The sequence below is a fragment of the Gekko japonicus genome, unplaced genomic scaffold (genome assembly GCF_001447785.1).
Source record: "Gekko japonicus isolate JY-2015 unplaced genomic scaffold, Gekko_japonicus_V1.1 scaffold578, whole genome shotgun sequence".
NCBI lineage: Eukaryota > Metazoa > Chordata > Lepidosauria > Squamata > Gekkonidae > Gekko > Gekko japonicus.
In genome coordinates, this window is record NW_015168668.1 from 35,221 (window position 1) to 62,172 (window position 26,952).

Below are 26,952 nucleotides of genomic sequence, written 5' to 3' on the forward strand. Positions count from 1 at the left end.
TTCTTTATCCTGTAGTGAGGTTTCATCTTCTCCGACTCAAGAGCAAGATCCACCAACCTATTTGCTTCCTGCTCAGAAGGGTGATGTGTTGAGATGAGAATACCATGAGCATCTTTGAGGGAGAAGCAGCACACCCTGTGTTAAGAGTCCTTAGGTTTTACACTGCTATATCAGCATGCCAAATAGTCCTCAGCCAACAAGTCACCATTCATCACCCAGGGATGTCTTACCCTCCAGACTGCAGTGCTGTCATGAGCAGGCCTGTGTTTCTCATGCTTTTGCTCTTACTTAGATGGAAAGAGATGTGACCAGGTAAAACTGGTTAATTCTGTCTCCCGTTGCTGTTCCCGCATGGCCCTTTCCACTAGGTCCTCTGTGGAGCCCTTGACCTGGCTTCAGAGACTGTCCTGGTCTTGTTGTCTCTGCTAAGAGGCATAAGTCTCCCCTTGCTTCCTCCCCTAAGTCTAAGAACACGCTAAGTGTTGCCGCCCTTAGCATGCAGCCTAGTGACTCAGCATCTACCCATGGGAGTAGAAGAGGCAAAACATTCACACACTGGGTGCGTTCAGACGGGGCCTTTCTGCCGGCATAAACTGCACCGGTTGGAACCGGTGCAGTTTATGCCGGCAGAAACGCGATCACACTTACCTCCATTTTGCGGATCCCATCGTTGTATGCCCGGTCACACGCTGTTGTCGTCGGCGTTTTTTTTTTTTTTTAAAAAAAACACAGTTTGAGCATGCGCATAGGCAGCCATTCACAGAATGGCGATCTTTGCGCATGCTCAAACCCCCCCCCCATTACATTTAAACTTTAAAGGTAAGGACTTACCTTTAAAGTTTAAAGCCCAAACTGGCCTCCCTTAAGTCCCGGACTCCTCTGGATAGTTAAAGTAAGGGCTTTTTTTTTTTTTAACAAACGCTCAGGGCGAAGCTTCGCCCAAGCGCATATCGCTCAGTTTTTTTAAAAAAAATGGCAGGGGAAAAACGGAAGCCTCAGGTTTCCGACGGAAATGGCTAGGCACCGGTGGAGCGCGATCAGACGGCGAGGTACAGCGTTTACAACCGTTGCACTCAGGATACCACCACTTGCGACCTAGTGCCAGAGTGCAACGGTGTAAAGGGCTTTACACCGGTTAGGGACAGGAGGCAGATGTTCCCCATCTGAACGCCGGTGAGTACAACGATTGCAACCGGCACCTATACCGATGTAAAGCCCCCGTCTGAACGCACCCACTGAGGTTCAAGAAGATCTAGATCCTCCTTGCCTTCAGTTATGGAGGAAGAAAGGGAGTGGTTGATCTTTTCAGAAGTTCTTGGGTAAGGTTCTGTTGAGAGCCAGTTCGGTATAGCGGTTAGGAGCGTGGTCTCTAATCTGGGAGAACCGGGTTTGATTCCCATCTCCTCCACATACAGCTGCTGGTGTGACCTTCATAAGTTCTTTCAGAGCTGTTCTCTCAAGGGCAGGTCGCAGAGCTCTCTCAGCCCCACCTACCTCACAGGGTGTCTGTTGTGGGAAAGGGATTGTAAGCTCCTCTGAGACTCCTTTGGGTAGTGAAGGGCAGGGTACAAATCCAATCTCCTCTTCTTCTTCTCTTCTATTGGTACCCTCTGACACAAGCAATACTCTGTCCGCTTCTAAAGTTCTCTAGGCCGTGTGGGTTTGGGTCGGTCTTTTCCCTCAGTTTCTGTATCTGCTGCTACTATGACCGAATACTCACAAGCCACTGCTCTGCCCTTGCGTTTCCCTTTGCCCCAATCACATTAGTCAATTTCCCACTTCTTGCTGCACGACCGCATTTTGCCCCGCAGCTTCACCTGATTTCCCCCGCGTCTACCCGATCTTCAAAAAACAGGATCGAGTAGACATGGGGGAAATCGGGCAAAGCTGTGGGGCAAAATGCGGCTGCGCAGCAAGTAGTGGGAAATTGACTAATGTGATCGGGGCAAAGGGAAATGCAAGGGCGAAGCAGTGGCTTGTGAGAAATCGGTCAGTGATTCTTAAGGAAGAAGTGGAGTGAACGTGCTAGAGCTAGATCTGATCCTCATGTCTTCAGAAAATTCTACTTTGCTTCAGGATGTTTTGTCAGAGCTGGAAGTGCTGAAGGATGACAACAAAGTTGCAGCTTTTACTTTCAACTCTGTTATCTCCATTGATTCTAATTAAATGACATATGACCAAAAAGAATCAACATGCTGAGATGGAGTTTCAGCTGAGGCTATGAGAACACTGCTGCCTTGTCTATTTTTGCAAGAACAGCTGCCATGAGAAGGAAGCACACTGAGTATTTTGTGTGGTATATTACTACAGCTGCACTAGAAATGCTTTCATCTGCCAATCTGTTGAAATCTAAAAATATATCTCTGTAGGGTGGCATGGTAAGGAGCAAGTAAATGAAAGAAAGCTTTTGAGTATTCTTGAGTTGCTCTGAAACCACATATTTGGGTCGGAAACCCCCCCCCCCCAAACCTGGTAGAAGTTCATTATTGTTCCTGTAGTTTCTGAAGACTGACAGTACCACTGAGTACAGAGTGAAAGGCACCATTCTGTGTGTGCAGTGCTTCAAATAATCTACATGATATAAAGGTTACTACTCATTTGTTATTTCAAACAAGATTTCCATCTTGGAGTAGAGACTGAGTAGTTTGGCCAAACAGCACATCCATTTCTTAGGTGATACATACAGCCACATACCTTTCCATTTTGCCTTTCCTTCCATAGGTATGATACAGGGATGATGACAGAATATGTAGTCTAAAAAAGGCATCAGAAATTTTACATTTACCATTTAAGGCTGTTGGATCAGAGTGATTCCTTTTAACAGCTGTGATTTATTAGTAAAGTGGAGATATTGGTGAAGGACTTCAACAACTGACTTTTACTAGAAGAGCTGTCTGTTTGATCCTTTATTTATTTATTTAGTTTGGATTTCTTTATACCGCCCTACCCTGTGAACGGGCTCAGGGCAGCTTACACCATATTATAAAACAGTACATGAATCAGAACGCCATAAATTTATGCTAACTGCAGCAGAATGCCAAGGAGCAAATACAGATATCTTTTTATAAGCTTGGTGATAAATGATTAGGACTATTCTTGACTTTCATTAAGTTCAGAATAAAGCTATAGTGATTAATTGAATTGATAGCTTGTCTAAATTTGTTTCTAAAAAGTGTAAACACCCAATATTTTAAATTTTAGATTAGTACTGGGTTCCTACTCGCTATGTAACAAAAATCTCCATAAATTCCATAGATGATACTGCATATGAAATAGCTGACTGTCAAAAGAGTGAATTGTTAAGTATTCTATCTCCATTAGCAAGACTCCAGTTTAATTCTAGATAGTGTCAATTGGATTCTTTTATTCGCACTTTGTGCTGGCTACTTTTCTAAGAGCATCTTCTCTTGGTTGCTTTCTGAATTCGAAGATCTGGTGTTGGCTTATATCTTTCCACAGTGAGGCCCTCTCCATTGTCTAGTGTGTTTAAAAAAAAAAAAAAACAACAACCAATTTTGTATACATTTTCTCTTGTTCTGTCTTTTGAAATAATATCTGTGAAAACTAGGTGTCTCTCAAGTGTGGATGGATGAGAAGAAATTAATATATACTCTGCCCATCTAGTGGGCTAAGTGCTTCATACTTTATTTATTTAAACACTAGTCAGAGAAGTCTTCCAGTCAGCCACCCCTTTGCCTGATGTTTGTGCTGCCACTGCTGAATGCTTCGTGATTCCTGAGATGAGAGATGGGCACCTCGATGTCTGGTAGCGTTACTGGCATCAGAATCTCACAGAGAGCTTTGGAGTCGAGCAACAGCCTTGCCTTCTGTCTTATGCTTCTACTTGCCAGCCAAAACTGTCAGCAGCATGAAAACAGCTTAGAGGAATGAGGAGAGCAAATAGAAAGTAGCTGAAATCAGGCAGTTTAGGTTGGCTGCTTCTTCCTTTCACTCTGATTTACACTAGACTATATCCATGTCAGTCGTTTGACTGACATTGTTTTCAGTAGGTATGGTTACTCTGAGTGCAGACAAATATAGCTCCTTTCTTATGGTGTTCTGATGAAATGTATACCCCTTTTTTTAGCCTCTTTTTGCAGCATAGTTTCCAGGGACTAGGATGCTTCCCCCATGTGCTTACAAATGGCTTTCTGGAGGTCATCAATTCATAGGGTCATTATAAGTCAGAAACGACTTGGTGGCACATAACAGAAACCATTAGATGTTCTTGGGGATCATGTTCTCATGATGACAGAATTAACTGTTCATCTAGTACTGTAATGGGGAAAGAATTAAGGTATTCTCTGGTCTCATCCTGGTGCCATTTTAAGGCAGATATATCAGCATATCCAATTAATCAGATTAACAAATGTAGTTTGAAAATGGATAAAAGGAGTAGAAATGTGTATCACTTATCACAGGCAAAGTAGCCAAGTCACAAGCTACTTTGGATGGCAGTCCCTAGCTTCCCAGATTAATAGCTGGTCTGAGAAAGAGAAAATTCTGTCATTTCTTCAAGTACAAACAAAAGTGTATTAAATCTCATTGAACTGTCTTTTCCCCCCATATAGTTCTGGCAGCCCTTGAGAAAAATTTTAATATCTTACCATGGGTGGGGGAAGTGTGATGACTTGACCTGAATTTTGTCATTTGTTCTCTCACTGAGACCATTAAGTGACCTGTTGTTTGTCATGTTTCTTTGTGTTTCTATGTTTGTAATGATTTATGAATTCACTATTTCATCTACCCCTTCATGCTTTCTCTTAAATGGATGTAGAAATGCAGCAGTCAGTGTACCAGAAAGCAGGAAATTCAGGGAAAGGTATAACAAAGCTTCTTAGTGTCAACCTTATAATATGTGTATAGATGTTTCTGTTTGATTTGCTTTGATTTGTGTTTGCTGCTTTTAGAATGCTCATACTGATTAGCTTAGCTGTAACTCTGAAAGACAATCTGTAGAATGTTAGAGATTTGGTGTTTTTCACAAGCTTTGCTTATTTGGAGATGCTTGTTGCATGATTCTGTATTCATGGGAATAAGGAACTCCCCACTGTGTTCATGAAAGGCTTATTCACAAGAAATGGGTTGTGTTTTGATATGTAAATATTATATGTGTTTTATTTTTATGTTTTAATGTGGAGTTTTATAGCTAGATAGATATAGATATAGATATAGATATAGATAGAGATAGATAGAGATAGAGATAGATAGAGATAGATAGAGATAGATAGAGATAGATAGAGATAGATAGAGATAGATAGAGATAGATAGAGATAGATAGATATATATTTGTGTGGATGGTAGCTCTACCATAATGGACAGAGCTGACTGCTTTGTGGAGAGCAAGCGAGCTCAGGGTGTATGGGAAGAGAATTGAGGAGTCTGTTGTGGAGTGTGTGAGAAATCTGTGTACTGTGTGGAAATTATCAGCATAAGTGGCAAGTGAGGAAAATATGTCTGTGTGAAAGTTTTGTGCCTAAATGGCAAGTGAGAAAATAAGCCTTTACTCTGTACCTCTTTCTAGTTGTGTATATAAGTGAGTTTTCCCTAATGTACACATACGACAGTAGGAAGATCATGTTTTCTAAAAATAGAACCTTGAAATCCTCATTGCTGTTTAGGCCTTTAAAATCTTCTGGCTTTTTTCTTCCAGTGAAAACTAAGCTACTTTGGGCAATAGGAAATGTACCACTTAGAAGGGAAGCAAGTGTGTCATGACTAGGTCTGATCTGATTATTTGGCAACAAATATTTTCAGTGTGAAACAGAGCTGGGGGGGGGGGGTAAACTGTTCTCCAAACATCACTTCCCAGTGCTAAACATTCTCCAAACCCTTTATCAAGGTAGTCCTGATAGGTTGTTGCACTGGCACTATTTTCTTCTCTTGCTGCTGTCCATGAAGCTGTGGTTTAACTAGTAAGGTTCACTGTGTGTTTATATAAGAACATAAGAAGAGCCCTAGTGGATCAGACCAGTGGTCCATCTAGTCCAGAATCCTGTCACACAGTGGCCAACCAGTTTCTCTGGTGACCAACAACAGGGCATAGAGGCTGAGGCCTTCCCCTGATGTTACCTCCTAGCTCTGGGATTCAGATAGTTAGTGCCTCTGAATGTGAAGGTTCACTCAGTCACCTTGGCTAGTAGCCTTTGATAGACTTATCTTCCATGAATCTATCTAATCCCCTTTTAAAGCTGTTTATTCTTGTACCATTATTACATCCCCTGACAGTAAATTCAACATTTTTATCAGTCTCTGTGTAAAGTAATATCTCCTTTTGTTCATCCTGAACCTGCTGCCCATCAACTTTCATTGGATGCCCCCAAGTTCTAGAATTTTGGGAGAAGGAGAAAAATTAATCTTTGTCAGTTCTCTCCACCCTATGCATAATTTTATAAACCTCTATCATGTTCCCCCTTATTTGCCCCTTCTAAAGTCCCAGACTCTTCAGCCTTTCCTTATAGGGAAGGTGCTCCAACCCCCTAATCATCTTGGCCACTTTCCTCTGTACTTTTTTCAACTTATACTCGAAGTTGGGATTTTCCCCTTACACTTACCAACATTGAATTTCATTTGCCACATTGTCTCCCACTCAGCCAGTTTGTGGAGGTCCTCTTGGAGCTCTTCACAGTCACCCTGGGTTTTCATCATCCAGAATAATTTTGTGTCATCTGCAGACTAGGCCATTACACTACTCACCCCTAGTTCCAGATCATTTACCAATAAATTAAATAGTACCAGCCCCAATGATTCCTACTCTTTGCTTCCCGTCATTTAACCATTTAACCATTCTGCAGTTACAATTTTAAAACTGCACTTTAAAAAAATTGGAGTGGAATGTCACTTGTGATGTGGGGGGCATCCATTTTTTAAAAATTACATAATCCCCCCATCACAGCTGTACAGTAGCATCCACCAACCAAAGGCTCCCTGCGAGTGGTGAAAGAGGGCAGCACAGCCTGCAGTGAACTGACTGGCTGGGTTGTGCCGTGGTGTTTTCAGCAGTTTTATTCCATTTACTGTAAACAACTTTTGTGTGTGTGCATGTTTCACCAGGAGACCACAACCATGCACAGACTTCCATCACAGAGGTTGCAGCTGCAACCAAAACCTGCATTTCTTTTTACTTGGGGTGGAAATGTCACTGGTGCTAGATCCCCCCCCCCTTTGGCACTTTAGACCCCTGGATCCTTGCCTCTGGGGATCCCCCCCCCCTTGGCTTAACTTCATTAGCTGTCCTTGCTGAGTCTTCCCCGGTTGTGGCTTCTCAACTTTCAACCTTTCTCCAGTGCTAGACCACCCCCCTTTGGCACTTTAGACCCATGGATCAGAGGTCATTTCAGGGGGGATCGCGGGGGATCGCAGTTCCCCCAGGTGAGGTACAGGGGGTGGGGCACATGACGAAGCCCCCCTGCTTCCGGCCGTCCCGCTTCCGGCCCTCATTCAGCCAGGAGGAGGCAGGAGAAGAGGGAGGGTAAGTTGCTTCCTCCCTGCCTCTCCCCACCCTTGCCTGCCTGGGGCCAGGGAGGGCTTTGCGGGGCTTCCTTGCATTCCCGCCGGCCTTGCAGGTCCACCGCCGGGCCCCTCATGGGGCTCGGCAGTGGAGCTGCAAGGCCAGTGGCGGCGGGGGGCGGTGGGGGCGCGGGGTGTGGGCTCTTGACACACTTCCGGTAATGTCAGGGGGTGTGGCATATGCTAATGAGTTATGCTAATGAGTTCCCCTAGCTCTTTTTCTACGAAACGACCCCTGCCATGGATCCTCGACTTCCTCACCTCTGGGGGGCCCCTTCTTAGCTTAACATCATCAGCTGTCCTTGCTGAGTCTGCCTCTGGTTTTGGTTTCCTGACTTTCAGCCCTCCTCTGGTGCTAGACCACCCACCCCCTTTGGCACTTTAGACTCATGGATTTTTGACTTCCTCACCTCTGGGAACCCTCTCTCTTGGCTTAACATCATCAGCTGTCCTTGCTGAGTTTTGGTTTCCCAACTTTCCTCCCCCTCCAGTGCTAGATCCCCCCCCCTTGCACTTTCAACTGTCAGAGAGTACCTTTTCCCCTTGTGCTGGTTTTAGTATGTGGGGGAGGGAGAGCTCAAGAGAACGCACAAGCAGAGGGAAGAAAAGCATCATTTTTAACAAGCTCTCAAATAGCTCTGGCTTCTTTAACAACAGAACCAAAAGATTAGCAATCAATATATCTTACTGCTGGATGTAAAGTGCTTATTAAAAAATAAGTGGAAATGGTGGGGAACACTTGCAGTGGTAGAGCGGAAGCAGGGAGGAAAGTAGGACAGAGGAAATTGCAGAGTGAGAGGAACAATAAACCCCAAAGGTGGTGGTTGTGTGAACCAAAAAGGAGGGGCAGAAACAGGGGTGGAGAAGTGGGGGTTGTTTGCAAAATCCGATGAAATATGTCTGCTTCTGAATTAGAATTATAGAATCACAGAGTTGGAAGAGGCCATACAGGCCATATTTTCCAACCCCCTGCTCAATGCAGTCTCAGCCTAGAGCATCCCTGACAAGTGTTTGTCCAACCACTGCTTAAAGACTGCCAGTGAGGGGGAGCTCACCACCTCCCTAGACAGCTGATTCCACCGTTGCACAACTCTTACTGTAAAAAATATCCAGCTGGTACCTTCCCACCCTTAATTTAAACCCATGATATTGAGTCCTGTCCTCTGCTCCAACAGGAACAGCTCCTTGCCCTCATCTAAGTAACAGCCCTTCAAATACTTAAAGAGAGCAAACATGTCCCCTCTCAACCTCTTCTTCTCCAGGCTAAACATTCCCAAGTCCCTGAGCCTTTCCTCATAGGGCTTGTACAGCAGGACTATGACATCTTGCGATTTGGATATTATGCCTCTGTTGATACACCCAAAGATCACATTAGCCTTTTTTGTCCCTGCATCACACTGGCTATTCGTGTTTAACTTACGGTCCACCTGTACCCAAGATCTTGTTCATACACACTGCTACCCAGAAGTGTGTCCCCCATCCAGTGTGTGTGTTCCTCATTTTTGTTACCTAGATGCAGGGGTCATTTCGTAGAAAAAGAGATGCAGGAGCACATTAGCATAACTCATTAGCATAACTTATTTGCATATGTCACACCCCCTGACATCACCAGAAGTGTGTCAGAAGGCAGCACCCACCGCTCAGGCTCCACCCTCAAAATCTCCAGCCTCACGGGGCCCAGAGGGGGGACAGGGATGTCCAGCAAGTAGAATCACACGACCCCCCAAAAATAGCTCTCCCTAAAACCAGAAAACCACTCTAGCCTTTTCCACTTACATAGCTTCATACTGGCCAAACTGAATCACACCAGACAGAATTAAATTTAACAAGTGATGTTGCATACATTGCTCAAGAATGCTTTTGGTATGCTGTCAGTCCACTAGGCATCTATATATCTAATAGCGAAGGTGCCCCCTTGCGTGCGGATACTTATTTCTGCACATCGGGGGCACCTGGGGGGGAGGGAGATTTTCATGCACACCTGGGGCAGTCCCCAGGTGTGCACAAAAATCTGTAAACCCGAAAAAAAATATCAGGGGGATACTTAAATCCCCCCAAAAGTGACAGAGCGCCCCCTGCGCATGTGCAGGGAACGCTCTGCGAACTCCCTCACCGCCACCGCCGCTGCTTCAGAGGGGGGGGAAGAGAGCAGCGAGACCCTGCTTCGGAGCAGGGGAGGGGGGGAAGAGAGCAGCGAGGCCTGAGCGGCAAGCCGCACGGGCCTCGCTTCGGAGCCAGGGGGGGCAGAGAGAGGCAAGGGGGGGAGATCGAGTGGGGGGGGGGGCGAATAGGAGAATAGATTTTTCAGAGCATGATAGAGGCACTTCTAATTTACAGTTCATAGCATCTTAACATGGAGTATGGGGTTGTTCTGCAGGCTTACTGGGATTAAGTGGTGCTGGATGCGAAATACAGTCATGGAACTTGCTGGACGACCTTGGGCCTGTTACTCTTTCTCAGCATAAGCTACCTCACGAGAATAAAATGGAGGAGGGAAGAACAAAGTACATTGCCCTGAAATCCTTGTAGAAAAGGTGGAATAAAAATGTGCTAAATAAATAAACATGTACCTAAGACTACAAGGACACAAAAGCAAAAAAATGGCCATTCTCCCTTTGAGAAAATAATCAGCAGTTAATCAGATGACATGGACATTTATATGAAAGCAAACTATGTTGACTTCACCAGTAACATACTGCCAGTGATAACACATTCCTTGTAAGGCAGATATTGAGGAGAAAAAAAACCCATGGTCATTCTTATATTACAGAAGATTTTTAGAGGATGCACTAGGTCATGGGTAGGCAACCCCTAGCATGTGTTCCAAACAGCAGCATGCCAGATCATTTTGCTCAGCAAGTCAGCTCCTTTGCTCCACCTCAAAAGAAGGAGTACAGCAGAGTTAAGACAGAGTACAACTCTGGGGCATTTTAAAACCAGAAGCAGTAATATCATCTGTTAGGACTTCCTTTGGACCCACTTCCAATGAGTGCCAGAAGTACAAGGCTAACAGCTGGTGCTGTTTCTGCTCAATCAGCAGATGTGGGAGGCTGACAGTCACATGTCTGATATCACCATACAGGCAGCAGAGACAGGTGGTTTAAGTTTATCAAGCCCTGGATGGATCACTATGCATGGCTGAAGGCTGGTCTTATAAATCACAGGTAGTGCACAACATGCTTAAGTTAGAGCAGATTTTATTTCCCCTCTCCACAACTCTCTCTCAGCAAATTAAAAGCACAGGATTTATTTTCTATTTCACCAAAGGTTTACAAAGCATCCTGTGGCTTTGAAAACTCATTTGTAGCAAAGGTTTCCCATGTTTTCTCTACCGCACATATGTAAGAAATGTTTCCTCACTGAACTAATGCAAGCTACTTCCAGGCACGTGGAAGAAGTGGCGGGGTTTTTAAAAAAACAAATTTCCAGTGTCTGAGAGGGGAGACTGGCTGTTGGTCCAGTCAAGAACTTCAACAAGCCAAGCTAACAGATCTCCTTTTGTCCCTCATCACCTGTGTTCTCCCCCCCTGGAGAGCAAACTAATTTCTGCAGCAGCCAAATCGCTCACTCACAACTTTAAGGCCAGCAGCTCATTTTTGCTCAGCAAGTCAGCAAAGGAGAGTTAAGTACAGCAAAGGAGAGTTAAGTACAGCAGAGTTAAGACAGAGCATAACTCTGATCCTCTTTCCCCCCCCCAAAAAAATCCTCCAAGTGCTCCAGAGCAAACTAATTTCTGCAACAGCCAAATCGCTCGCTCACCACTTTAAGGCCAATAGCTCACAAAGTAGAAGTTTTGCTCACAGCCTCACAGGACTCCGCAGCTTAGAGGGATTATAAGCGACTGACTCCCCTGCTGCCCCCAGACTCTGTTTGTGATCCCAGGAGGGATCCAGCCCCTGGGGCTTCAGCGACACCTGAAGGGGGACATGTGGGCCCATGAAGGCAAGTTGTGGGGGGGAAGCAAGCAGGCGGGGGAAGGCAGGAGGGGGGGTAGGGTGGCCTCCAAGCAGGCGGGCGGGTAAGGGGCTTGGCACGCATGCCTACCTTGCCGCCTCCCTCTCCTCCTTTCAGTGCAGCAGCAGGGAGTCAGAGCAGCCAATCCCCACCCGCCAGAGCAGGCCAAGCCCAGTGGCACCAAGACGGCAGTTGCAGAGCAGGGCTTTTGGTGGGGGCGGGGCGACAGGCCAGCGCAGCACCTCTCCATAGGCAAATACCTAAATTCTTCTATGGGTGTCTGGCACTGTGCAGGTGACCAGGGAGGGGGGCGGGGCGGGCCTGTTTACTGCCGGAGCGTTGCTTTGGCGCACTCTGGGCTGAAATGAGGCCTGCCTAGATGTAGAACTTGGCACTTATCCTGGTTAAATTGCATCTTGTTCACATTCTCCCACTTTTCCAATGTGTTCAGATCTTGTTGAATTCTATCTCTTATCTTTTGGTGAGTTTGCTGCTTCTCCCAATTTGGTGTCATCTGCAAATTTAATTAGTAGCCCCTCCGCACCCTCATCCAGATCATTTATAAAAATATTGAAAAGTATCAGGCTTTTACTGTCAACTTTGAAGCAAAAAAAGCAAAAAGTCCACAGCAAAACCACTTTTGGAAAAGCTGGGGATACAGCAAACGGAAAACGAACTGACAGCTGAATGGCCAAAAAGGAATGCAGAACCAAAAAGAAAAACAGAAGAACATATGAGGTGAAAGTGGGAGGAAATGCAGAACAGTATTTAAAAGTCGACTGAGATGCGTGAGGAAAGTGAAGGAAAAGAGTAGTGCAGAAAGGGCCTAAGACTTGAGAGTTTCATTCTCCTTTGCCAATTTGTGCACTTCTTTTGCACACACACCCCCGTTTGCTTCTCTTTTCTCTACTTTTGTTTCAGATTGCTTTTCTTCTGGATCCTCACTCTCCCCCATCTGAAAGCAACTTCTGACTTGTTTTTTTTCCTCCTCTTGCCACCTCCTAGGATTACTTCTTGTCTTCCTGTAGTTCAGATGTTTTTAATTGCCTTGGAAGGTAATCCATCTGAATCTTGATTTCTTATCCCTCCACACCCTGAAAATGACTTCTGGCTCTCATTGTTGCCCTGGTTTTTGTGCCTTCATTCTATCAACTTTCTCCCTGCGTTATCACTCAGGAGGGTCCTGTTTTCTCTTACTCTTTGGGCCTCTTCAAGAGGAAGGGGGAGAGATCTTCCGCTAATAGAAGGAAACTTTGGATCTATCTGCCTATCTCTCTGCCTTCCCACCATTTCTCCAATGAGTGCAGGGTAGCTTACATGGATTTCTGTTCCAGTTTTATACTTGCAACAACCCTGTGAAGGTTGGCCAAGCTGAGAAAGAATTACTGGCCCAAGGTTACCCAGACAGCTTCATGTCTTAGTGGAGATTTGAACACGTGTCTCTGGATTTAGTCCAACACCCCAAACATTAGACCACACTGGATCACTATCTATAATTCAGAGATGTCAAACTCATTTATTATGAGGGCCGGATCTGACATAAATGTCACTTTGTTGAGCTGAGCCATGTGTGCCAGAAAATGTAATGCCAGATACTGAAGATATAAACTTTATAAAAGACACAGGCAAACCTAATTAACAATATTATTTTTAACTCAAAATACAAACATGCATAAAACATTAACACTCTTACAGTATTTCTGTACAGTATCTCCCTGATGCCCACCCTCCTACTTCCACTGCCTGTTACGCATTAGCATTGGGTCAGTATACAGGGACATAATGCACAGCTTCTGTCATCTGGCAGTAAAGGTAATCAGTTACTCGCGGGCTGGATAAGAGCCCTGGATGAGCTGGTTGCGGCTCGCAGGCTGTATGTTTGACCTATACCATAGGTTTGATGCTCTGTGTCAGAGTTGATGCTCTAGCATTCTCTGTCCGTGATAATGCAGTGAAAGGTTTACTCTGTCCAAAAGTTTGTTCCTGAAATGAAGGGAATTCCACCCACCTCCCCTGTACTTTCTCTACCACCAACCACCTCATTTTTTCCCCTTTTTTTAATCCCTTCACACCACTCTTAGTTTTTCTAAATCTGCGGGCGGATTTTATAATACTGAGATTATGGAATAAGACTTTAACCTGTTTTATGTGCTACTTGTATATGCCTTTCCAGTAGAATTAAAAAGCTATTAACTCAGTATCAAGTTTAGTTAGTCTGTGAATTATGTTTAAAGATAACCTTTTGGTGGGATTGGTCTCTAGAGCTGGCTGACAGAAATAGCACTTGAATGCCACCCCCAGCCATAGTTTGTTGGGCCTTGAGTGTAGTAGTTGCATGGGACTGCAAAGTGGTATTTCTATGGTCTGGATGGGTTACCACCAGCACTTCCCAGAACATACCACAGTCAGGGGAGATTTTGGGAAAGGGAACTTGATTATAGGGAGTCTGATTGCCTGAATGACATGGAGTGTGCACAAGCATTTTCACTTCCCTTTCAGGCTTCCCACAAATGATCCCTGGAAAAAAGAAGGGTTAATTCAGCCTTTTTTTACATGAATTGTGCCTCCTTGCCACCCACCTCCCTGATTCTGCTCAGTGCCAATTCTAACTACTAAAGTTAGAGTAATAGGTGGCTTGGGTATCTCATTGTCCTCCTGACTGTCCCACTGAAAAATGAAGGTTGTTTGGTGTGTACACAAGAGAGGACCTTTTCAATGCCAGCACCGCAATTGTAGAACAACCTCCCCAGGAAGGTTCATGTGGTCCCTTTTATTTAGGATGTTTGATTAATTTAGTGGGAAGGGATGCCAGCCTCTAGGTGCACCTGGGGATCCCCTAAACTTACAGCTCATCTCCAGAGTACATAGATCATTTCCCCTGGAGAAAATGAATGATTTGGAGAGTGGACTCTATGGTATTGTACCGCACTGATGTCCCTGCCCTCCCCAGGTTCCAGCCCCAAATCTTCAGGAGTTTCCCAGCCTGGATCTGGCAGTCCTACCCCCCATCCCCTACCAGTGGCAACCCTATTAATGGCAATCCTAAATTGTGATTGTAACTTTTGTTTTGTATGTGTTCTATTTTATGTACTACTGTAAGCCACTTTGAGCTCTGACAGGCAGGAAGGTAATAAATGTTTTAATTAACTAAAGGAATAGCGTAATCATTGGGCAGCAAGCAACAAGGGGTGGGAAAGTAAACACTACCACCATTTGGACAAAAGTCGATCTTCAGATCAGTGTCACACCTCTGTGCATATGTCTCTATGTCAAATCTTTGAAATAAATGAGAAAGCTTGCATATGAGAGCTTGTGAGTTCCAGAATAAGAGTATTTACACAAAGAGTGTTGTATTAGATGATTAAGAGTTGTTGATTATGAATACTGTATGCCAGGCTGTTCCTGCATGAGTGTGAAAATGCATCATAGGGGTGGCAGAGAGCAAAATGGAATCAGTGTCCTTTGCTCCTGTGACACTTGCTGCAGCTGCTCCCTCATCCTGTTTTTTCTGTTTGGTGCCCATGACATCATGTGAAACCAGCCCCCTGTCCCGCCTTGAACCACCCCATGTTCTCTTCACTTCTTCAGTGATCTGCATTGTGTTGTGGTTTGGCAGATAAAAGAGAAAAGCCCTTTAAATGGCATTCAGGAAGGAGCAATGCCCACACCATTTTGAAAGCAGAGTTCAGCTTCACCCCTTCTCCATAGTAGCAATAGAGGGAGTGTCCACATGGGTACTCCCCCACAGCCACTCCACAGATTCCTCTTTGAGTTACATTATTTTTTTTCTAGGTCAACAGAGAAAGCCCTGGGGATGCCATGAATCATAGTCAAAATGAGCATGATGTCATGTGGCTGTTCCCCTTTACTGCCAGGGCTTCCTTCTTTCTGCGCAACAGAAAATCCCCATGTGGAAGCAAGTCAAGGGCTACTATTCCAGTCATCATTCTCTGGTGTGATAAGCCTTAAATCGGTATAGAATAGACTAGAAACAATTGCTTGAAAACCATAATCTCTGAAGGGGGTAATATGATGAATATTAATTTTACTCTGCTGGCATCTCAGTACTTGTTCATGTGAGTATTTCCAGTGTGCTTAATTATTGAACTTGTACAGAAGTAATTGAGAAGGTTATTAAGTTTTTCTGAAATATCTTCAGAGATAATACGTAGCATAAATTGTGCTTCATCCTAACATGTTACATCATTTAAACTATTTCATGCATCTTATTATACAAGTTTCCTTTTAAAAATGTTTTCTTTTTCATGCTTTTTTAAAACAGTTGTAGATGACGTATCTGGAGATTCATCAAGGTGAGCTTTCAAGTTTTTTGATGTAGTAAATTCTATTACATTTACAAGAGGTTTATTCTTATGTTTTTCTGTTTAATTCTAGCAAAACAAATGACGACAGCTGGCTTTGTTCTGAAGATGAAGATTTATTCACTTCTGGGGTAAAGTTTATAATAATGTTAATTATGAATTCAAAGTCATCTCCCTATATTATAAAAGCCTTTTGGAGGTAGCACTCTCCAGAACATTCGACACGCTCCAGAATTGGTTGGCGCCCTGGAGTGTCACTCACAGGGCGTCTGTCTCCACTGGCTGCATTGGTGCCTCTCTTGCCATGGTCCCGCCCATAGAGACGGCACCCGGCATCTTGGCCTCACTCTCCTTGCGGCGGGTGGACGGGACAGACGCTCTGGCGGCTGGGGACCGGAGCCTGATTGTGCTGACACTGCAGTTGTCCTCACCTCAGCACAAGCCGCCACCCGCCCTGCATGCGGCTGGACGACAGACAGGACAGGCGCTCCAGTGGAGGGGGGCCCAGCCCGAGCCTGCTGCCGTCACCCGAGCTTGGCCACAGTTGGCTGGCTGGTCATCCGTCAAGGCGGACCGGCAGGGAAAGGCTTCCGGCAGCCCCCGTCTCACCTCTCCTCGCTCGCCCGCCCAGCAAGGATGGGCCTCCGGAGGCCCTCGCACAAGCTTTCCCTGCTCGCCCGCCGAGCCGCCTGGGCAGCGACAGGCCTCCGGAGGCCCCCATGCCACCTCTCCCCGCTTGCCCGCCAAGCCGGATGGGGAGGAAGGCCTCCGGAGGCCCCCGCACCAGCTTTCCCTGCTTGCCCGCCAAGCTGCCTGGGCAGCGACAGGCCTCCAGAGGCCCCCATGCCACCTCTCCCTGCTTGCCCGCTGAGTTGGACGGGGAGGAACGTCTCCGGAGGCCCCTGCACCAGCTTTCCCTGGAGGCCCCCGCACCACCTCACCGCTTGCCCGCTGAGCAGAACGGGGGGGAAGGCTTCCGGAGGCACCCGCGCCACCTTTCCCCACTCACCTGTTGAGCCACCAGGGCAGGGAAAGCCCTCTGGAGGCCCCCCGCTCGGGAGCGGGCGAGGCCTGGCGCCCTGGCTCGCTGGGGCCTCAGCCAGCAGTGGGGTTCGGGGAGGAGCCGCGGCAAGGCGACCTGGCCCCCTGGGGTCTTGAGCAGTGGGGGGGAAGACACAAGGGGAGTCACCGCCAGCCTGCCTGCCTAGCGTTCGTTGTCTTTATTGCCACATCAGGCCCTCTTCCTAGTATACTAATATTTGTCCTTTGGTATTTATGTGTACTTCACTTATGCCTTACTTTTCTCCCCAGTGGGGACCCAAGGCGCTTACATCATTCTCCTCTCTTCCATTTTATCCTCACAGCAACTCTGGGAGATAGGTTAGGCTGAGATTGTATGACTGGGCTAAGGTCACCAATAAGCTTCTAAGACAGTGTGGAGATTTGAACCTGATTCTACCAGGTCCTTGTCTGACACTCTAACTATTGCACCAGACTGGCTGTCTCATGTTAGTTTGTGTTTTACAACAAAAAAACAAAGAGCACTGTCATGACCCCAGGGGGTCTCCACCTTCTGCCGCCACCAGTCTGGACTTCAGGTCCCCTGAGGAGGCCCAGAGTACCCTCCCAAGCCCTTCCAAAAATGCCCCTTTTTAAGCCGAGAACATAGGCATGAGGACCAGGCAGATAACAATTAAAAAAATGGTTTGTTAACACAGTACTGGGGCAAGGAAAACAATGCAAGGTGCTTTAAAATATATAACAGTGTTTAAAAGGCAAAATAAACACAAACCTAACGTGACTACCTAGTTCACTTAACTGGTTACTACTTCCAGGCCCACAGCCTGCCAGGCTACGCTACCTGTACTCACTCTCAGCCAAGTGAGGGATCTTCCTCTCATCAGACCAGCCTGTCCCCTCTGTGAGACCAGACCGCAGATGAGAAATGAAAGAACACAGTCCCCTTCAGTATAGGGGTCTGAGTTATAGGTCACAGTTAACAGCTTGTCAGAATCTCCTCACAGAATCTCTGGAAACTGATTGGCTATAACCCTCTCTAAGCATTATGGGGATTGTAGGCTGTCTACTTTCCACTTCCACACTGGTCTCTCCTGGGACCAGGCCGCACTAGGCCTTGTTCCTAGTCCTGAACAGATCATGACAAGCACCAACCCATCATTTTATAGTTGTAGGATTTATTGCCAAATAAATAAATAATAGCACACCAAACCACTCAGCATCTTAGAATTGAGCTCTTGGTTCCTTCTTGTCCCAAACACACCCTCTAACCACAAGAACACCTCATTATTCACCACTTTCTTCTGTACAATATGTGATATAGGTTAAAAAATCTCTTTGCAGTGGGATTTTTGGCTCCTTCCTTACCTTGTGAACTTATGTGGGGTAGGTTCTTTGGGGAAAGTTTTAGCAAAGGCTGGGGCAAGTTATGGTTTAAACTGGGCTGACTTCTAGGTGTCATGCGGGGTCAGATCAGAAATAGGTCTGGGGATGTATGGATGCTAAAAATCCTCTGCTGGAACAAATTTCAGGACATTGCTGGATCCTGGATTTTGTTAGATCCCACCAGGTGTTTTCAGAAACTGTACAAATATTTATGTAATGATTACCTTTTTATTTATTTTTTAACAAACATACATAATGAACACAAACTTACATACTGGGATAACTTAATCTACATCATTGTTTTATCTATTTAAGTACCTCATACATATCTAGTTATCCTATTTCAACCTTATAGCAAACTATACTCTTTGCATATCTATGAGTATACAATTCATAATGTCATCTACTTTAAATATTATTTAAGTTTTTTGTTATAATCTTCAGTTAGGAATATTTAAGTATTTAAATGTACCATTCAGAATTTCTTCTGATTTAGACTTTTTTATCGCAACATTTTCAGAGATTCTACTCAGGAATTTCACTTGTGAACCATCATCAGGTTTCCCTAGGCAATGTCATTTAAGAAGTTTCATCTTCTTCTTCCTTTTCTGGTTTTTTTCTTCAGTAAAATCTTAATTTTGTGTCTTTTTCCCTTGTATGTAAAAAAACTTTCTTTCCGGAGTAATCTGTATTCAAAACTTGAAATAGTTGGAGATTCCATGAACTCTTCTATTTCTTCCTTCTGAGTTGTTTCATCTTGTACAGCTTCCACAGCATTGGAGATTTCATCATTTGTTGCTTTTTGATGCTTCTCGTATACACTTTTATGGGTATTTTATCCCTCTTTTTAGGTGCAAAATTCATTCTGTTGGTCAAGTCATTTTGATTGTAGTCTTGTTCCGTCTCTTCAGTAGCAGTGTCTCTTTGTTCCTGAGCTTCCTTCATCTTGATTCTAGTTTCTGGTAGCCTTATCTCCCTTTTATTCTGTAATGGATCTACAGTTTCTCTAAGTATCCATTTAAAAGGGGAAGTAATTGTGTCATAGATTATAAATTGCATATCTTCCCAAGAACTGTGTCACATTAATATCTTACTCCTTTCCCTTCCCCTCCCCTCCCCACAACAGACACCCTGTGAGGTAGGTGGGGCTGAGAGAGCTCTGACAGAAACTGCTCTTTTTCAAGAACAGCTGTGCCAGAACTATGGCTTGCCCAAAATCATCCAGCAGGTGCAAGTGGAGGAATGGGGATTCAAACCTGATTCTCCCAGATTAGAGTCCGCGCACTTAACTACTACACCAAATAAATAAAGCAAAGTATGTTTTAAAAAACTGTGAGAAGAAAACAAGTTCAAATTAAGGTCCATCCCCTCCCCCTTCTTTCTTTGAAAGGGGAAAAGATTTATAATTCTTTTGATGAGATGTGATTATTTATATTCCATATTGGGATTAAATAGTTATAGTCTTTTAGAGAGTCTTCATATCATTCCAGATAGTTTGTCTATCATCCAAAGAATATAAATGTATTTCTGCTTCAATGATGTTTAGAGTCAAACAGATAAATTTTCTTCCAAGTTTATATTCCAAAAATATTATTATTATAAGCTCAGACAACAACTTTTTTCTTCTTCTTTGCCCTGGAAAGCGTTTAAAAATGGTTTTTCACTAAGTTCTTTTCCTAGCTGGCTGAAGAAGGAAGGAGGGGGAGGGAGGAATTTTCCACCCCTCTTTTCTTTGTCCGTTTAAAATTTAAAGGGGCTTATTCAGAGAATCAACAAAGTCCTTAATGTTGTTGCTTTTGGCTGTACTCATGGTGATGTTTATCATTGGTGTTATGGATGAGATTCTTTCTTCTTCCCCTCTGCCTGGGTGTTCACAGCTTTGCACTCATGGCTTCCATGAGTGGGCTCGCGCGAGTCCTGCTTTTTAGGGTGATCCTGGACCCTTACCCACCTGCCGCTGCAGAGTGGAGGGCCTGGATCAAGCCCCCTGCTTGGGCTCCCCTTCGAGGAGACCCAATGGAGCCTGAGATCCCCTGGAACCCACTAAAGACCCGGCAAAATGACCGTTTCGTCCCGGGGCTGGCCGTCGCTGCTGCGCCACAACCCAATCCGTGTAGAGTGGTCTTTTTATTTATATTTTATTTATTTATTTCTTCGACTTGCTACCCCTTTGTAGCAAGGATGCTCCAATCTAATTTTTATTCAATACAAGCAAGTACATATCACATCAGAAATATAGCTTAACTGGTATATGTGATAAAACTTACATAACAAACAATGTAGATGTGATATTAACATAAAACAGTTTGACAAAGAACTTCATTAACATGAAACATCCCATGAAATGCATCAATACAGCAGATTTATAGTATCCAAAATCGAAGAATACTCAGGTTTAGTAGATAAATAGTCCAGGAAGGGGAACCAGATCGAGGTAAATTTCAAATCAAACAATTCCATAGCCTTACAAAGAAGAGAATTAGCAAGTTTGTCCATTAGACAGAAATCACAGACTTTATGTAGCCAAGCTGATAGTGTAAGGTGAGTATTATTTTTCCAGGTTTTTGCAATTGAAAGTCTGGTGGCTGTGCATAAAAGGAGAATCAGTTCCTTATGAAGTGGGGGTGAAGGGCTAAATTGTCATGTTCCTAACAATAAGGATTCTGTGTCAAGTGGTAGCTGGAAAGCAGTAATGTTATAGATGTGATTACCTATCAGTTGCCAAAAAGCCCTGACATGCGCGCAGTCCCACCAACAGTGCCTATACGAACCAATTTCACCACAACCCCTCCAGCACAGTGGGGATGTTGAAGGGTGTATATGATGTAATTTTTGTGGTTTGAGGTACCATCTAGATAACAATTTAAGAAATTGTGTTTTGATAACTATTCCCTTAGATTGAACAAGTGAGGAGCGCCAAATGGACTGCCAGTTTGCATGAGTGAAGGTTTTATTGCATACCACATGCCAATAAGTAGTATAAGATGGCAGAGGAGTATAAGACAGTTCCATAATTATTCTGTTAACATTTAGGAATTAAATACACAGTGAATATTCTTTTATTGTGTATAATTTGTGCTGCTGAGGCATTTTTAGTGACTGAACTTCCCTTTCTCAAAAAAATTGAAATAATACTGTTTATTGCTTGTAGTAAAGGTTTTGTGCCGAGTTTGTACTGATGTTTTGTAGTTAACATATCTTAATTTAATAAGCCTAGATGTAAAATTATATATATTTTTCAACATTCATTGTAAGTAGAGAAATTATTGCTAGTCATACACTTTTTCCCCCTTCAAGTCACAATTGACTTATGATGACCCCATATGCAGGATGTTTGGTGGTGGTGTTTTTTTGAAAATGCGGTGCTGGAACTCTCAAGAGGGAAATTAAGTTTCCAATCTGTATACTGAAAACTCATGAACTTTTAAACATTTTTTTAAAGAATTTTGTTGAAGAAGTTCTGGAACTTCGTTCTGGCGTGTTCCCCCAGAAAAAAAGCTCTGCCTGTAGGGTTATCAAGGCATGAGATGTTCAGAGGTGGTTTTCCATTGCTTGCGTCCACATCATGACCCTGGTATTCCTTGGCGATCTCGCATCCAAATGCTAGCTAGGGCAAACTCTGCTTAGCTTCTGAGATCTGATGAAATTGAGCTAGCCTTGGGCTATCCAGGTCAGGGTTGTTGTACATCTTACTGCATTTAATCTTTTATTTTCCAGAAACCACAGAACCAACGTCTGCCTGAGCTAGTGAAAGTTCATGAGCACTTCAAGAAATATCGTACGTTACTCCAAAAAAATCCGTTTTATCATATTTTTGTCCGTATGAAAATGTGTATTCTAATAATTCTGTTCATATATGCTTCTTTTTGTGTGTTTGTATTTTAATGTAGTAGATGAGAGAAGTAGCATTATCAGAACAGACCATATTGCCAGTTCAGAGCAAAATAATTCAGATTGTGAAGCTGAAGATGTGAATAAGTGCTTTCCTAAGCCTTTGTCCCAAGCTAAGTCCTCCCCTCAGCCTGCCCATTCCTCACTTGGCTCCTTTCCAAAACCTATCCAGATGTCTACTAGTCGCTTGGGCATTAAGCAGGTAATGTTTTTTTAATTGACAACTTCTGTTTATCTTTTAATCATCTGTATGTTTATGTTCACATATGGCTTCATGAAGATAACAAAAATGAAACTGAAAATAATGAATTGGCAAAAGATAGAGCAGGAACTCTCAATCCCAACAAAGAAGAGCTGAAAGATCCCAATGATTCTTATGCAAGCAGTGAGGAAGAAGATGGAGAATATGTTGATGAGGAGGATGAGGAAGAATTTGATGAGGAAGAAGAGGAGGAAGAATTTGAAATGGAAGAAGAGGAGGAAGAAGGACTTGAAGAGGAAGATGAAGGGGATGAGGAAACTGGAGATGACTTCAGTCAAGAAAAGGAGGATGAAAACATAAAAGAAAGTCTGGATAAACTAGAAAATGAAGAAGAATACTTTGAAAAATCAAAAAAGAGAGAACTGTCAGAAACTTTTGTTGATAATGAAAATGTTGGGGAACAAAACTGTGGTAATAGAAATGTTCCAATTAGTGGTAATGAAATGTACAGTGTGCACAATGAAGAAATACAGGAGTCAGCTGATATTCCTATGTCTTTTATAGCTGGGCATGAATGTTCAGTTGAAAATATACCTATTAAGAGGGTGATTAATGAACTTCCAAGTCATTCACTTGAAAAAGAAAGCACTTGTAAACTTGAAGGAAAAAATATGAATAACCATGAGCGTGAAGAAGAAAACACAGAATTTCTGAATCCTAATGAATTCCAAGGCACTGAAGAAAATAAGAACATACTGGATATGAGCCACCAAAGATTTCACAAAGAAGATCTTTGTTCATCAGAGACTTTTGAAGTAACAACTTCTGCTAAATCTGCATTTTCATCTCCTTTAAATAAAGGAAGAAATTCAAACTTGGGTGATACTTTTGAAAGTGATGATGATCCTGAGTCAGAAGCAGAACTTGAAAATCATAAAGCTAGAAAACAGAACACAAAAAACAGTAGTTTTGTGGATTATCAAAATGCCACAGAAAAACAAAGCAATCATTTGCAAGAACTGGAACAAGTAGTATATGAACAATTAGTACACAAATGTGAACAGAGTAGGGAAGAATATCTGAAAGAAGACTTTCAGTCTAATACAGTAAGTAAATTTAGTGTCATGGACTTTTTAACAATAATGTAGAATGTCTAGTGATAAGGTGAAATTTAGCCAAATGGTTTGGATTATAAATTGATGATACTGAGTTGGCATAAACTCAAAGCCCATGAATGACACTGTTATTTTATGTTATCTAACATTGGAGGCCCTGGTAGGCAGGGATAAAGACTAAAATATTCCTTTTGCCCCCTTTGACTCAGATCTATGCCTTCAAAATAATAACTGTATGGGGCATAAGCCCCTCAATTTTCCCATTTCCCTCCTTTAGCTTTAATTAACTGTCAACTCCTCTTAACATTGTGAGATCAATGAACAGGCTTGGTCCTCCTTAATGCCACAATGACCTTGTAGCAACTCCTAAATGCATTTAAAGATATTACGCCCCCCTCACTTTCTCAGAGAACCCACTATAGGAAAAGCACATGTTCTAGTGATGCCAGGTGGCCTGTCTTAAGTGTAGCTGAGTAGCTGACAATGAGTAGCTGAGGTGACAACTTAAAGACCGTAGTTAATACACAGGGACATACAAGGACCAACAATAACTTAGATATGTTGGTTTGCTATTTATTTACAAATGCATGGAGGTTGTATAGCAGGGGAGTTCTCTGAGTATGTAGAAACCTTGAATGTATATATTGATGTCCCAGTTTTGTGACTATAATGTGTGCAAGCAACAATACCTTTGAAGTGTGGTTGCTGATATATATAAAAGAATATTGGAAAGGAGATTTTTGGGGTGGAATTTCCTGATTATAATCCCCAATGATTCCTCATGGGTTCCAGCTTGTTTCTTCCAACTTTAAATCAAATGAAAAACATTTTATGCCTAATTGATTAAAATTAGCATCAATCAAAAACATCTGCTCTTTCTGTATTAATATATTTCTAATATTCTTGATGTGACCTGTGAAAATATCTTATCATGTTTTTTTAAAATACTATGATAATTAAGTGCAGAAAGGGGATCTGTGTATCTAATGGAATAAGTAGGAAATTCAGTGCAAATTTTAATTATGTTAGGAAGAATCTTCAGAGGAATTTGATGATGATGATGAAGAAGGAGATGAAGATGAGGAAGACAGAAAAGTTTCGGTTTTGGATAGAAATGTGATTTGCTATAGCAATTCACAGGATCAGAATCCCTTGCAAGATGACAGCTTCAAAAAAGGTAAGTTAAACCTAATGTTTAATACAAACTCTAATTTTGCTCTGTGATGGAAATTAGAATTTTAATACATGTGGAAATTGCTGTCTCTTCTTGTTTCTTTCACTTCGTTAATTGACTCATTTTGAAATGCTTTGTGGTTGTAAACTTGTTGCAGGTATTAGCAGGTCACCAGAGAACTACACTGTATGAAAAACCTGGTTATGATTTATTATTGCCATGATCTGTTATACGTTGCATGAGTGGTTGATCATATGGTTGCCAGGTCTTACCTGGCAGCTGGTGGGGGGATCCTTGGTCCTCTCTGGGATCTTTTGCTGCACACGCAAAGATTTTACTAATGTTTGTAGCTGATTTTAAGAACATAAGAACATAAGAGGCGCCAATGTTGGAGCAGGCCAAAGGCCCATCCAGTCCAACACTCTGTATCACACAGTGACCAGAAATACCAGGGCCATCAGGAGGTCCACCAGTGGGGCCAGGACATTAGAAGCCCTCCTACTGTTGACCCCCCCCCCAAGCACCAAGAAGACAGAGCATCACTTGCCCCAGAGTCCCTATCTATAGCCACTGATGGACCTCTGCTCCATATGCTTATCTAATTCCCTTTTGAAGCCGTCCATGCTTGTAGCCGCCACCACTTCCTGTGGCAGTGAATTCCATGTGTTAATCACTCTTTGGGTGAAGAAGTACTTCCTTTTATCCATTCTAACCCGACCGCTCAGCAATTTCATGGAGTGCCCACGAGTTCTTGTATTGTGAGAAAGGAAGAAAAGTACCTCTTTCTCTACCTGCTCTATCCCATGCATAATCTTATAAACCTCAATCATGTCACCCCTCAGTCGTCGTTTCTCCAAGCTAAAGAGCCCTAAGCGCTTTAACCTTTCCTCATAGGGAAAGTGTTCCAACCGTTTTATCATTCTAGTTGCCCTTTTCTGGACTTTTTCCAAAGCTATAATATCCTTTTTAAGGTGTGGTGACCAGAACTGCACAATGTATTCCAAATGAGGTCGCACCATTGATTTATATAGGGGCATTATGATATTGGCTGATCTATTTTCAATACCCTTCCTAATAATCTCCAGCATAGCATTGACCTTCCTTATTGCAGTCACACACTGTCTCGACATTTTCAGTGAGTTATCTATTACAACTCCAAGATCTCTCTCTTGATTTTACCATAGAGTTTTGCCAAAAAACTAGAGTGTTGCTGCACAACGTTGACGATGTGATGACATCACTTCCGGGTGACTTCATAACGTCACCTTTCGGGCCATTTGGGGGGAGTATTTCCCACCGCTAGCCAGCTGGCCGGCAGCGGGAAAGCACCCCACAAAAGCGGGGGTTCCCCCACCCCTGGTGGGGGTCTGGCAACCCTATTTCATCAAGAAAAGAAAACTCCTTAGACTTTCTATCTGAGAAATACTGAATTCTAGTACTGCTTCTTTGTTCCTTTTTCTTTGTACTCTCTGGTGGTACTTCATTTTCAAGTTATCTTAATAAATTACATATGTAGTAACGTAGGTATTCTGAAAAAAGAGGGCTGTTTATGTCATCAGCAAGCGCACTCCAGTTTCTGCTTATCAATCCAGAAAACATGATTTACATATCCTTCCCAGTTTTTACATAGGAATCAGATAGGGATCTGAAAATGATGGCTAAGTGTACAGTTGCCTACTCAAGACAAAAGTAATGTATTAATGTCCATTAACCTCTGAATATGCGTGAATAACATGTTTAAAAATTAAATGAAATAAAGGTTTTATTTGGAACTTTACAATCACTAATATTGGATTGGATATAATCTCCCCTTTGCCTGAAGAACATGCTGCTTATGCAAGGGGGCAAGGATCTGCCATCTTCATGGTTTTCAACTTCCCAATATATCTCCCTGCCTCAGAAAATCTATTGCTGATTTGTTGCTTAAATCTTCTGCCAAAGATACTGTGCACATTCATGGAGTTTCAGAAGAATCATGTGATAGCAAGTAATCATAAATGCTGATTTGATTCCTTTTATTTACTTCTGTATTCCTTGTGTACACACATTCTTGGTATTTTGCATTTTTTTGCAAATGAAAAAGAATATCATATAAAGTACAAAGGTTGAAAAAATGTTGTCATCGTAATTTTCTGCATTAGAACTGAACCAACTGTCCTCAGGCCAAAAATCTAGACACAAATATCTGTCAGCAAAGACTTCGGTTGGATCCCATAGTTCTGTTTAGAAACTGACAATTGTAGCAGTTTTCCAGGAAAAAAATTCTAAAACACTGAAAAATAAAAAAACTCAGTTAATTAGATGCTGTTTTTATATTTTTATAAGATTGTCAGTGTCCTTGCCATTGTAATAGTATATATAAAATTTGTTAGTATGTGAACA

The 26,952-nt window shown here is 43.0% G+C and overlaps 1 protein-coding gene across 1 annotated transcript in view; it reads left to right on the plus strand.

The window, feature by feature from the left end:
* The window catches only part of LOC107113910 (ankyrin repeat domain-containing protein 26-like), a 108,467-nt gene that overhangs the window by 19,511 nt on the left and 62,004 nt on the right, over positions 1-26,952 (plus strand). The window contains exons 8-13 of the mRNA XM_015415313.1: positions 15,746-15,776; positions 15,859-15,916; positions 21,906-21,966; positions 22,079-22,270; positions 22,360-23,387; positions 24,426-24,573. Coding sequence (XP_015270799.1) covers positions 15,746-15,776; positions 15,859-15,916; positions 21,906-21,966; positions 22,079-22,270; positions 22,360-23,387; positions 24,426-24,573 — 1,518 coding nt within the window. The remainder of the gene's footprint in view (positions 1-15,745; positions 15,777-15,858; positions 15,917-21,905; positions 21,967-22,078; positions 22,271-22,359; positions 23,388-24,425; positions 24,574-26,952) is intronic.